This window comes from Thunnus maccoyii, chromosome 12, assembly GCF_910596095.1.
Source record: "Thunnus maccoyii chromosome 12, fThuMac1.1, whole genome shotgun sequence".
Taxonomy (NCBI): Eukaryota; Metazoa; Chordata; class Actinopteri; order Scombriformes; family Scombridae; genus Thunnus; species Thunnus maccoyii.
Window position 1 is genome coordinate 15,465,681 of NC_056544.1, and position 13,113 is coordinate 15,478,793.

At 39.4% G+C, this 13,113-nt stretch overlaps 1 protein-coding gene across 1 annotated transcript; it reads right to left on the reverse strand.

The window, feature by feature from the left end:
• Positions 1-74: 74 nt before the first annotated feature.
• On the reverse strand, positions 75-12,329 carry espnlb (espin like b). The gene is made up of 6 exons (XM_042428207.1): positions 12,210-12,329; positions 7,432-7,603; positions 7,078-7,196; positions 2,184-2,363; positions 1,302-1,679; positions 75-1,193 (listed from the first exon to the last, which is right to left on the reverse strand). Exons 1-6 carry the CDS (start codon positions 12,327-12,329, stop codon positions 75-77), a joined length of 2,088 nt encoding a protein of 695 aa, XP_042284141.1.
• Between the last annotated feature and the right edge of the window lie 784 nt (positions 12,330-13,113).

Genomic DNA, 13,113 nt, shown 5'->3' on the forward strand with positions numbered 1-13,113 from the left:
TCCTGTCCATTTGCCAAACTAAGCACACCAACATGTCATCATTTTCTGCAAAAATGTCAAATTTAACATTAAGACTAATGTTCAAAGTCAAACAGCTCTGCCTCCTTCTCTTTCCAGAAAGCAAAGCTGCGGTCAATATATTTACAAATGTCTTCATTGTTGAAACAGGCAACGTCTGTGTCACTACAACCCTCATCTGGAGTAGCAGTTTGAACTATAACCTTAGGTACAAGTCTGGAATCTGGCAACAGTGATGATGGCGATGATGATGGTGGACAGCGGCACAGTTTAGAGTCCCCAAAAAAGTGAACTTTGATGTCCTCGAAGCCATCACTCCACTGTCGCCTCCCGGCCTGGATTTCCTGGAGAACAGCCTTGTGGAAGTCCCGCACCTTCTCCCACGGGTAACTGCCGACATGGTCAAAAACTTCAAAGCAGAGGAGATGCCTCATCTTCCTCTCCTCAGACGACAATTCTTGCTCTAAGATGTGGAAGTATCCCAGCATGAATAGATCAAGGGTCAAGTTATCATGGGTCATTGCAACACCATCCACATCTGGCAGGAATTGCTCTGGGGAGTAGGTTACCTGAGGAGAAGGATTTTGCGAGGTGTTAGAGGAGGACAAACAAGATGTTTGTGCATCTTTGAGTTCTAGTTTATTCCTCCAAGAGTTTAGCATCTTGTCCACAGCACCTCGCTGTTGGCAGAACTGAAACATGGAGGTGATCCTCTGTTGAGGCGGTGCTGCTGTCACTGCCTCCTGTCCCTGTCTTTGCCTCGCTGCTCTCACTGAAATAGCATAAGCAGACTTCTTCCAGTGGCTCAGGAACAGCACTACAATACGCTCCTTCCTTAAGCTGGTAGTCTCCATCACAGGTACAAGTTTTTTAGGAGAATCATTGTGGCTAACCTCACAGCTGAGGCCTGTGTTGGCATTCTGGTTGTTTATTCCTGAAGCTCCGACCACTAATTGGTTCTTGAACCCCTGGCCTCCTTTCACAATTCCAGCAAAGGGATAAATACTTCCAATCTGACGTTCAAAGTTGGATCTGAGGTTTCTGACTGACACCCCAGACTGTTGGATCTCCCTCTCCACCCTTTCTCTCCGTGTTTTGCTGTAGCTGTTGCTCTCCAAACGATGGCTAAAAGCCGACGCCATCCCTATGTGAGGTATCCGACATCCACTAGAGGTCTCCCCGTGTACTGGCACCATCTCTTGGCCCTGTTGCACCAAACCCTGGCTTAGGTCAATTCCTAAGCTATCCCTTACCCCCTTCATCCCGTCCATCATGCCTTCCACTATGCTCCTCTCACCTCTTTCCTCTGTGGTTTGGTTCAGATTAGCCACCAGCACTGACATACTCTTGACAATCTCTGAGACACGACTGCACCACACTGGCAGGGTCAGACGACCTTCTGCATCCATCTGCTGTAGGACATCTTTGTTAAGAGAAATGTTTACAATAGGATCAGGTAAAATCGCTCTCAGTTCTTCGGTCAGCCTGGTCAGCTCCAGCTCATAGGCCTGGTAGCGCTTCTGCAGTGACACGTTCTCGATTTGTTGATGCAGGTACACCAGGTCATCTTCTGTTAGGAGCTCACCAAAGGGCCCCAAGACTGCATTATGGGCTTGGGAGTACTTCCATTCATCCACATCTGTGTAGCCATTAGGCATGTCCTGTTAGAGGGGAAAGTAGATTGTAGTGAACAGGCCTGAAACGTTTCATTTGGACAAAATCATCTAGGCCAGAGCATCATGTTTTTGCAAAAAAAGTATGTCTTGTAGAAGGAAGCAGGTTTCCTTTACAGTATCACTACTTTCTGTTTTGATTCACTACAACATGCACATTTTTAACCATGCTTGCTGTGTGGCTCTGTGGATGTCAATTTGACACTGTCAGCCAGTTAGTTGAAATCTTGTATACACATTCACGGCTCCCAGTGGAAGAATTAAGTGATTTTTCCTCCAGCACCATCATGATGGTGCACAGTTTCGGTTTTTAGTGAAATTGCCCCTCAGGATGAATTGTAATAACTTGTGATCACCTGAGTTATCCTCTAGTACCAGGTGAAATTTAATACTTTAGTTTATGACTAAATACTTGCAAAAGTAATGACACTCCCATCAGCCTCAGTTCTCATGTACTCTCATGTACAGTACAAATGTATAGCTGAGGATTACCTGTCTCCTTTGTTCCTCCTCATCCTGCAGTCTGACCTGCAGCTGCCGCACCATCACCTGTCGTTTCCACTCTGCTATGGGGCGACCAGCTTCATCGTGAGTGGGCACCAGGGAATCGATGTCAGCTAGGATCACATCGACGATTGGTACCTCCTCCAACATCTCCTCACTGTCAAGCCTCTGTCAGCATTCAACAATGTAAGACAGCCAGTCAATGCTGAGCTCTGCACCATGCCATTTTTTCAAGAATAACTTGATAATCATATCATACAAACCCCATAAGGCTTACAATTTTCTAATACTCTTTATGTCCTCTGAAGGATTACATGAATGATTATCAGCTATGCTAATATCATAACCCAAACACTATTGGCACCTAAAGGTCATGACAAAATGAGGCAGAATGATGCAAATGAAGCTCCACCCAATAACAACTTGAGCAGAGGCCTTTTAAGCCATTTTTTAAAAACCAAAAACACAAGAGCAAGATTGTCAGGAATTAATTAGAACAGTGTGTTTGTCTGTTCTAATGTAAGCTGCAAATTTAAGCATGCTCAGTTAACTGGCTTGCTACCTAACCTAGCATTATCATATTAACAATAGTAGCTCTGCAGCGTGTGCTGCTTTAGATTTAGTGATTACTAGGAAGGCTGAAACCTCAATGTTTTATGCTAAGCATAGATTTTACGAATTTGGTAATAAGCCAGGTCATCTCCTGGCCAAAGAGAGAAGGGAAATGAATATTATTCTATCCATTAAGGACAGTACAGGTAATACATACTAATACATCTCAAAATATTAATAGAATTCTGAAGAATTTTTACCAAAAAATGTACTCCTCCAAATGTATTGCTTCAGATGAAACAATGAATACTTTCCTGGATGAAATGAACCATGCCAGTATGTCTGGGGACCAGAGGGCCAGAGGGAGAACATCTGCAGGCCTGTTACAGAGGTCGAAGTTGTAAAGGCTATTTATTCATTGAAGGGAGGTAATGCACCTGGCCTGGATGGATTTTGCTCAGAGTACCAACATTCCTTTGATCAAGGTCATTTACCACCTTCTCTTAATATGGCTAGTATATCTGTTATACTTAAAAGGGCTAAGTATCTGATGAATGTGGCTTATACCACCCAGATAGCTTAATTGGGGTTGATAGCAAATTATTATCTAAGGTATTGGCCAAGAGACTAGAAAGTCTGCTACCAAATCTCATAAATCCAGATCAAACAGGATTTATCCACAATTGAATCTCGGCATCCAACGTCAGAAGGCTTATTAACATTATTCAGTTTGCTAAGCAGAGAGGAAGTAAGTTCCTTGCTGTAACGTTGGATGCCGATAAGGCCTTCAATAGGAAGGAATGGGGTTATTTGTTTAACGTCCTAAGGAAGTTTGGGCAGGGAGGTAATTTTTTGAGATGGATACAAATAATTTATTATGCACCAGTGGCTAGAGTAATTACTAATGGTCTAAAGTCTGAACCTTTCAGACACCAGACAAGGTTGCCTGCTTAGTCCACTATTATTCGCAATTGCTCTGGAACCTCTGGCTGCAGCTATCAGGCTGCATACTAAAGTTAAAGGAGTCACAATAGGCAACATTTTGCAAAAAATCGCCCTTTACACTGTTGATATTCTCTTATTCCTGTCATCACCTGAATTATCAATTCCAGCCATCTTATCTATTTTAGAAGAGTTTAGTACAAATATTGGGGTATAAGATGAATTTGGAAAAATCTAAAGCCATATTAATTGGCAATACCTCTGATGTCAAAATCATAGAGGGCTTTCTGTTCAGATTGACTAGGTTGGGATTAATTTATTTGGGTATAAAAGTTTCTCTGAACCTTAAAGATCTATGGAGATTAAAAAGAAAAGAATTTGACAACAATGGGTGGCCTGGGACTGCCTAATATTTTCTTTTATAATTGGGCATGCCATGCCTGATCATTATGGGGCTGGTTGCATTCATACCTTAGCTCAGACTTCTGTATACATTTCTGGGCATGCATACACTTCTCGCCTTGGGGCGTTCTTGTGAATATTACACAGAATATCCCTACAGAAATTAAGGCTAATTCAATGATTTATAATTCTTGTAAAACTTGGCAGAATATTACTCAGTTTACAGACAGAAAAGAATTTACATTTATGTTATCTCCGCCCTTGGGGCTTAAATCTTTGAGTACTGGAAAACTAAAGGTATCAAGATTGTAGGAGGAAATCTCATGACATTTTCTCAATTACAGGGGGTTTAATTTACCTAAGGTGCATTTCTTTGGATATTTGCAAATTCGCCATTTTATCAAAACACAAACTTTTCCATTATCTGATATTCTGAAATACAGTGCTATATAATCATTTCATTTGATCCAAAGAACCCTAAACATTTTATTTCTGTTTTTTATACATAGTTGTACACTGTCAACTCATTCTGTATGGACAATATTCAGTTCAAATGGGAGAAGGAATTGGACAATGTATACACAGAGGTTGACTGGAAAGAAGTTGTTGATTGTGTTAGAAGAATTTTCTATCTACATTTCACAATTTTAGAATTCTATAGCCAAAGAAGTTAAGAAAGAACCAGGCCTCTTTTTGTTGAATCTACCTGCTAAAAGTGCTCTGTTTAAATGGATTAAGGACACTCCTCCTACTGCCACAATGTGGTATAGAAAAGTCTTTAATGTGTTTCCGCATGAAAAAACTAAATCTGTACTCAAAGCAAATGTTCCGGAATTCATAAACTTGTGGAGGCCTTTCCTGGATCAGCTTTGTGTTGAAACGTACAATACACTAATGAAGGGACACTGAACTGTGACCAATGATGAACTGATGATGGGTCAAAAAACTAAAGTCTTCTAAGACAAGAATATACGGGATGGGGCTGGACTTTCCTGGATGGGTTTGTGCTGTGTTTTTTGTTGTTGTTGCTATTTTGTTGTTGTTTCCTTTTTTGTTGTTGGTGTTGTTGCCACCAACCCCCTGCCTCATGTGTATGTGAGTAACCCTTTTAGTGTTTTTTGTGCCTGTCAAGCAGCCTATATGGTCCCAAAGTTCAGCTGCTCCTTCCACTTCCTGGCTTCTTCCGTGATCCTGATTGGTGTGGCACCTAGTCCAGCGCTCTAATCCAGATGGTTTGATTGGGGAATTGAACCTATAAATGTCTGGCCAGCTTGTCAGGCCACCTGTGATTTGATGTGAGCAGCTCACCACTGTGTCTTTCGAACTGCCTTTACTAAAAAGTGTTGAATCTGTATAGGTTCCATTTCAATATTAATTGAAGTTCTAGTTAATTACCTGGGGACTGGGCCAGATAAAGTCTTTGCTGATTACTGATAACTCACACACTGAGCATCTTCAATGTTTAGACACACTAGGTGCAGGGGTGCTGTTTTGACTTTTTGGTCAAATAAGAGTTAGTGAGGTTTTATTTTTGTTTTGGTTTCTTTTAGATAAAGATAGGTGTAGCGCTTGTTTAAAGAGCCCTCTTTTGGTTATATTTGGTTATTGATTTGAACAGCACTCATGGGCCCTTTTCCTTTGTAATTTGTCTTGTGTTTTCGTATTCAGCAATCTAAGTTCTTTGTCAATAAATAAATGTATTTTACCAACTAAATCTGGTTTCATGTTGCTTCCCTTTCCCATAATGAGCTGGGTCATAACAATTATCATAAAAAAAACAATAGTAGCTCTGTCCTGCTTCTCATTTGATTTGTGGAAGTTTCCACTGCAGTAATTTGGTATACTAAGGTTTCATTATGTTTGCTAAAGTTATCGGTTATTCCTCATTCTCAAATCCCTTTTTCTTGTTAAAGTGAAACATTATGTTTTTGAAAATATGAATAATGGACAAAATCTAAAAAATGTTGCTTGTCCAAGTATGTTTGTCTGTTGTAAGCATCCAAACAGGGTTAGTTTAGAACATTTTTTACATTTTACCATTTGGCCTTTAGACACATGAGTCTAGCCGCAATCTTTTCATACTAAATCATGTATATAGTCATCAGGAGCATATCTCTTGCAGGGTTCTAGCTTTAAAACTGCTGGAGACATCAAAACTTCTAGTCCTCAACCATTTCTCAAAGTTAGCATTAAATAGCTAGCCTGCTAAAGCTAAAAACAAATCTGCCAGCAACACTCCTTTTTTAGCCGACAAACTAACTGAATTCTCATTGTACCGTAAACTGCATACAGCACATGTTGTGCTAGACTGGACAGCTCAGGCATAGCAGTAACTAATAGTAATTAGTAACAGTAACTATTAGGGGCGGTGCTAAGCAAATGGTAATTAGACTCACAAGTCAGTCTCTAAATGCTTTGCTCATAGAGACTGAGGACAATCTCCCAGGTTTTGTTGTTAAAACTGGGCAGAAACCATTTTAAAGAGTTTTTTAAAAAACCTGCATTGCAGAACTAATCCAAAGTCGTTGGGGTGTCCCTTCATATTGTGGCGGTGACATGCAATTCACTACAGAGGAGAATGGGGGGAGAACATCTTTTCCAGTAAGGCATGTCCTTGACAAAATGTAAGGGGTGAGGGTTTGTTAGCAGCCATTCTCGCCACCGTTCAAGCAACTACCATGCATTTAGTAATCCCCAGACTTCAGTAGACTGTCTGGTATCGTGAGACTAATGGTTAATCAGCCACAAACCTCTGCATGGGTGCACATGGTCTTTAAAACATAAGACACCCCATATTATGATGCAGTTTTTGTAGTTATGAGTATGTTACAAACTTAATACACAAAAAATCTGTTATCCATGTATGGCACACTTGTATGTAAACTGGCAACCTCAAGGCAATATCAGCTGTCTTTATTGTGTCAAAGTGATTTGTTTGCACCTTTTGCAGATTACTTTTTTGTCTTGAAGGCTGTAGCTGGCTCACCATTTGTCCAGTGAAGACTGCAGTGAAGCCGGCCTGCCTCAGTGACTTGATAGACTTCATCTGGGACATCAGAGTGAGATCCCTTTCTGGCGGCCTCAGATGGCTGAACGATGTCACCACTTTAAATATAATGTATCAACAAAAGTCAAAAGTCAAAACATTTATATTATAAACAAGTGAGTATTTCTCTGTTTAGACAGACAGTACCAGTTATGTTGGTTTACCTTCAGTTAAATTCACTCAGATGGACAGATGTGATCTTAGATCAAAAACTACATTTTCACTTTTCACCATCCACAACTTTGAGACATTGATACAATGTTGCACACTCTGGGCCCTCTCACTGTTAATCACCTGAGGAGGCCACCTGTACGTGCTGCATGGAGCCTGTTGTGTGTTTTTTTGAGGTGGCAGACAGAGTCTCAGCAGAGGAGGTCATTGCAGGAAGTGGGACAGGGTGGCGAGGCAGGGGGAGCACCTCCTTCACTGGCTGCTGGGAACACACATACAGCAGCTGTGAGCCATGCTTAAAGGGACAGTTCACACAAATCATACAGAAAACAATATAATTTCCTACCTACCACAAATAGTATATAGACATTGCTTTTGATTGTTGATGTTTTGTGATTTGGGTGATACAATCAGACTATAACAAAGTCTTTAGCTTTTATTGTTGTGTTGGATTAAAGAGTCAAGTCTAGACCTGCTCTATGTGAAAAGTGCTCTGAGATTACTTCTGTTGTGATTTGCGCTATATAAATAGAACTGACTTGACTTGATTGGTCACCTTGCTGTTCTCCATGTTGATTCTGCTCATTCACTGATGTTTCAAAGCAGCAGGAGCTCCTCTTTCTGAGAATGACAAGAATAAAACAATAGATACATATATATATATATATATATATATATATATGCGCAGAACCCTCAAACTCCCAGGCCTCTGATAGAGGACCCAAGCTTGAGGAAGACACACCACCACCCCCCCACCCCCCCACCCCCCATGGGAGGGGGTTGAGAGGGAGATTTTTTTTAAAAAATTTTTATAATTCTCATGTTGTCTGGCAGACGGTACAGGAGTCTGAAATGCAGGACCTCAAGGCTCAAAGACAGTTTCTACCCCCAGGCCATAAGGCTAATTAACACCTCCAAGTCCCTGCCCCCTCCCACATAACCAAACAAAGGACTTAATGCAACTTTGCACACACTGAGCAATTTGCACACATTTGAACAATATGCACACCTCGTTTGTCATTTTGCACATCCTTTTTATATTGTTCATAGCATAACTGTTATCATCTTGTCTTCCTCAGTGTGTATGGATGTACGTGAGTGGTGGGTGGATATGAATGCGTGGCTGTGTGTGTGTCTGTATATATTTGCCTACAAATACTTTTAAAATACTTTATTAAACTTAGTTACTAGTATATTTTAAATAGACTAATTGACAGCACTAGGTAGAGACATAGCAAACTGCAAACATTTATTTATTGTCTGTATATGACAATAAAACCTTTTGAATCCTTTGAATAACAACAACAACATACATGTAAAGTGAGCACCACCAGGAGAGCAATGAGACACAGAGCATCACCCAGCAGCATTACATAGCTACTGTATAAACGGTTTGAAAGTAATCTTCTAAGAGACTGAGACCCCCCTGATGACAAACACAAACACATGCTTAACGTAAAGAACACAGGCTATGGCTGCTCTTGGAGCAGAAACAACAAGTGGTGAAACAGGACCCTGGTCAGTGAATGCAGCGTATTGTATCCCACACGGAGTGCAGGAGAAAGTGTGTTAAAGTTTGGAGAGACATGATATCCTGCTTCAGGTAACATTACTGATTCACAGGATTTTTTCACAAGCTCCATGCCATTCAATAGCCAAGATACTACAAGGACAATTGCAATGTTTCACCCAATTAAATGTGAACCATAGCCCAAAAAGTCAGATGTCTTCTGAGTGGTAACTTTGTAAATGGTATACGCATAAAAATAATTACCACAATGTAGATAAACCTAATTTATTAAGTACACTAGTAATATCTTCAATTCACCTACAATTAGGGATAGCTTGCAATATATTTTATATATTTGTGTGCTTCTAATCCATTTATACCTCTTTATTCCACCTGTTACTGACAGTTATATGCAACATACTTGCAAGTAAGCCTATATAAGACATAAACACAGCATCACCTGTCAAATACATCACATAATTATGTTCATTTTGTTTACAATGCGTCATATGTGTATCTATGTATGTATTTTGGTATGTATGTTTCTCTAAATTCTAGGACTCCTAATTTTTCATTCAAACAAACTATAATTACAGCTTGCATTTACATTTCATTATAAATACATGCAATACTTACAATATGGTCACGCAGCACCAACAGTGTGACGGTAGATGAATGCTAAAAGGTTTCAAAAAACAAGGATCAGGCAGAAAACCCTGAAGCTGTTGTTTGTCTCTTTACTCTGGAGCAGCCAATAAACACCAAGGCCAAGGAGCAGCACCGCCTGGACCCAAACCTCAGATGGGGGGCCTTCTTACTGTGCATAATTAAAGAGGTGGGATAGGGTGACCTGCACCTGGAAGTATAGAACAGTAGCTCTGTGAATGTATGTAGGAGATAACGTACTGTAAGCTGATGTATGTGCACGCTTATGTACACCTTCTCACGTGCTCAAATGTGTGCGTTAGTGTGTTCACACTTACGACACAATACGACAGTCTCAAACCAAATGTGTGGCTTTGGAGTGATAAGGAGATTTTGTATTTGAAGTATAATTGTGCTTTAGAGGGTATAAATGGTAAAAATTTGGTTTGAAAATTGTGATGTAAAATGAGTAATACAGAGGTGAATAGAGAAGGACAAACATTGATCACATATAAACCAGACCTATTATACCAAATGTACTGTCTGTCATGAAGGGCATCACACTGCTGAATGGTTGGCTGTAACCCCAGTGCCTGACAGGAGGCAGCTGCCCCTCTCTCAGTGCACGGCCTTTGTATCAAGCCCAGTATTTCTGCCTCTGTTATTAGGGGATTAGTCTAACTGGCCTTCTGCAGCTGAGCACATGGTGAGTACATAATCAATAATGGAAGGCTGCACAAACGCAGCAGAACAACCTCACACAAGCGTGGCACATGTGTTCACCCTGAGCAAAAGTACAAAATGTTATGCAACAGACATGAGAGGACCATTATGTTACTTGTATTGGTAGAAAATTCATCCATTATGTTGCTCTGTCAGCAAAAACAGTCTAGTTGGGGTCATGTTTTATCAGACTTTTTTTCTTTGTTTATGCCAAGAGAAAGGTTAGATTTGGTGGCCCTGGACCGAATGAGCAAGACAGACAGAGAAAGTAAGCTTTATTTACAATGTATAGCATGAGAAACATAATGTGCTGCACAGAAGTAGTCAGTCAAGATAAATACATAATCAGATTTTTCTGCCTCCACCTGTAACAAAAAGACTACTTTAAAGTGACAATAGGGGGTTTTAGTTATGCTGCAGATATAGAAAAAAGTCAGAACAGAATTACATATATATATCTAAATCATGATTTAAGGAGAAGTGGCATTATTTCAAGATAGAGGGTATTAACAAAAAACACCACAGTTGATGAAAGTTTCATAAATATGACAGTAGTATATCAGGAAACTATCTAAAATGTGGAATTACAGATCCATACTTTCTGGGACTGATTTGGTTTGACATCATTTTGGTTATGTAAATTTCACGATACACTACAGGACAAATAGTATACTACAAGAGGTATGCAGGGAGCTAGATTGTTATTTTTTCATCAAATTTTTTCATGTTGGTTGATATACCTGTATATTTGGAAAATCAAAAGAAAAACTTTCAGAGACCAAGAGTCAAAATTAAACCATATTTCCCACCTTTAGCAACAATAACATCAATCTCTGCTTCGCCAATATTGAGACAAGAGTTATTTATTTAATTAGTGACTTATCAGTGCTCAGGATTCCAGGGTTATTAATAATTTGGATATATTCTTTGTGGGTGATGCAGCCCAGTGGCCCCATATACAAAGTGAACAGGGGACCAGAAATTGATCCCTGGGGAACTCCACACATGGTTTCAACCATTACAGAGACAAATTTCTCCAAAAATACAGAGAAATGTCCTCAGATTCTACAATTAAAAATACTTAGTAGATTTATTCCAGTATTTTTAGGCTCAATATGTTTACATTTGACTACTTTTAAGCCAATAAATGTAAAAAGGTAAAATATACAATATTTCCCCATCAGACTTTAATTTCCTGGCAGTACACAGAAGGGTTGAAAACTGCATTTAGATCTTCATGTTGGGAAAAAAATAATAACTAACAGTAACTATTGTGAGAAAAATCCATATAATTAAAAAAATTATATACGGGGGCGGGGGACTTTGACCCATGACCTAAGTATTTCAAAACCTTATCAATGCATCATGCAGACAACTGTGTGTTCTCATTGATAAGGAGGCATGAAAGCAGGATCGGGATTGAATGTAGGAATGCAATATCTTCGATATTGCATTAATATGGAAACTAAATTGACAGTTTAATATGATGCATATTGAGGAGACTAGAAATCTATAGCTGATAATAATCTTTAAGAAATATGACTGACACACTTGTAGCCAGTATTAACTATTTATGTATTATAGCATTTTTTTTCTTGTAGACGTCAATTTACAGTGTATCTGCAGTTTGGTATCTGCATATTGTCATTAGACAATATGGATGACAAGTACAACAAACTTGTAATTACCACAGAAATGCAAACATTGACTAGTGCATCTACCATAATATTAAGGTTCATGTTGTGCATCTCCTCAAGCCAAAAAAGATAAATGTGAACAACAAAAATTAAGAAAGACAACAAATAAACACACAACATGTTGCATAAGTTTCAACACTCATTTATTTATTCGCCTTATTTTTTTCTTGACAACTTTTGTTACGTGTCCACAGACATGGGAAAGAACTCCAGAACACTCAAAAGATAAACGTGAGCACTGAGATTAAGACTTCATCACAGGCTGGGACCTGTTTCTGCTTCTGTCAAGCAGCTTGGAGCAAGAGTGCAGACCTGGGGTCATCTACCTGGTCCACGTCAACCACCTCACCCACACTGAGCTGAAATGTGCAAAACCGATCCCTGATCAGCACTCTGAACTCTGGGGCGACTCTTGACACAGCAGCAGGCCAATTATTCTTATTCATCGTGGTATACTGAGGAAGAGAGTTAATATCATCTGTGTGATGAGACCCAACACAGAAATCTCCATTTATATACAAGACAGAGCCAAGAGGAAGGTTTCCAGTTAGTCATTACAAGGATCATGAATGACAATACTTTACAAGCAGCACTTCATGGGGGGAAAGCTGTTGTCATTAGCAAGCGGTAAGTCAGGAGAGAGGGACGGAGTACAGCAGAAGATAAGTGGACCTGCATGCTTCGATCCAGAGCTATGACGGTTAAAAAGCAGCCAAATATAAATAAACTCATTTACCTTTCAACAATTACTGGCCAGTGAACTAAAACTGCCTCACAAAGTGTTTTTTAACATGATACCCTTAAACTCTTAGGGTTGGAAGCATTGCAAGTCATCTGCATTTTGTAAACTAAAAAAAATCAATGCAATTTTGGTGCAGTGTTAGTTGTTTGATTGCTGAAGCAAAAATGGCACAGTTTCTCCTTCCTTCAGTACAGGACCATAACATTTTAAAACACAAACCAATCTTTTAAATACATTCTTAAAACATCATCTTATGAAATCATATTAAATAAAGATGCTTTGTGCAGTATGGACTTCAATAATAGTGCAATAGATTTTAAGAATTTTATAAATAAAACTTTCCATTTGTCCTTTGTTCCAGTAGGCAACATACAGTTTATATCTATGAGAATTTTACCAAACAAAGAAAAACTGATTATACCAAGATGACCCAAAACATTCAGAAATAACAAATGGTGTAATCCCTTTTAATTCATTCCTGACAGAGA

Excerpts from the sequence above, each read along its gene's own strand:
- espnlb (XM_042428207.1), bottom strand. The coding sequence starts at position 12,329 with ATGAATAAGAATAATTGGCCTGCTGCTGTGTCAAGAGTCGCCCCAGAG. Across the intron at positions 7,604-12,209 it reads AGGTGGTTGACGTGGACCAG|CATGGCTCACAGCTGCTGTA; the intron begins GTAGATGACCCC and ends TGTCCCTTTAAG. Across the intron at positions 7,197-7,431 it reads CGTACAGGTGGCCTCCTCAG|TGGTGACATCGTTCAGCCAT; the intron begins GTGATTAACAGT and ends TTATATTTAAAG.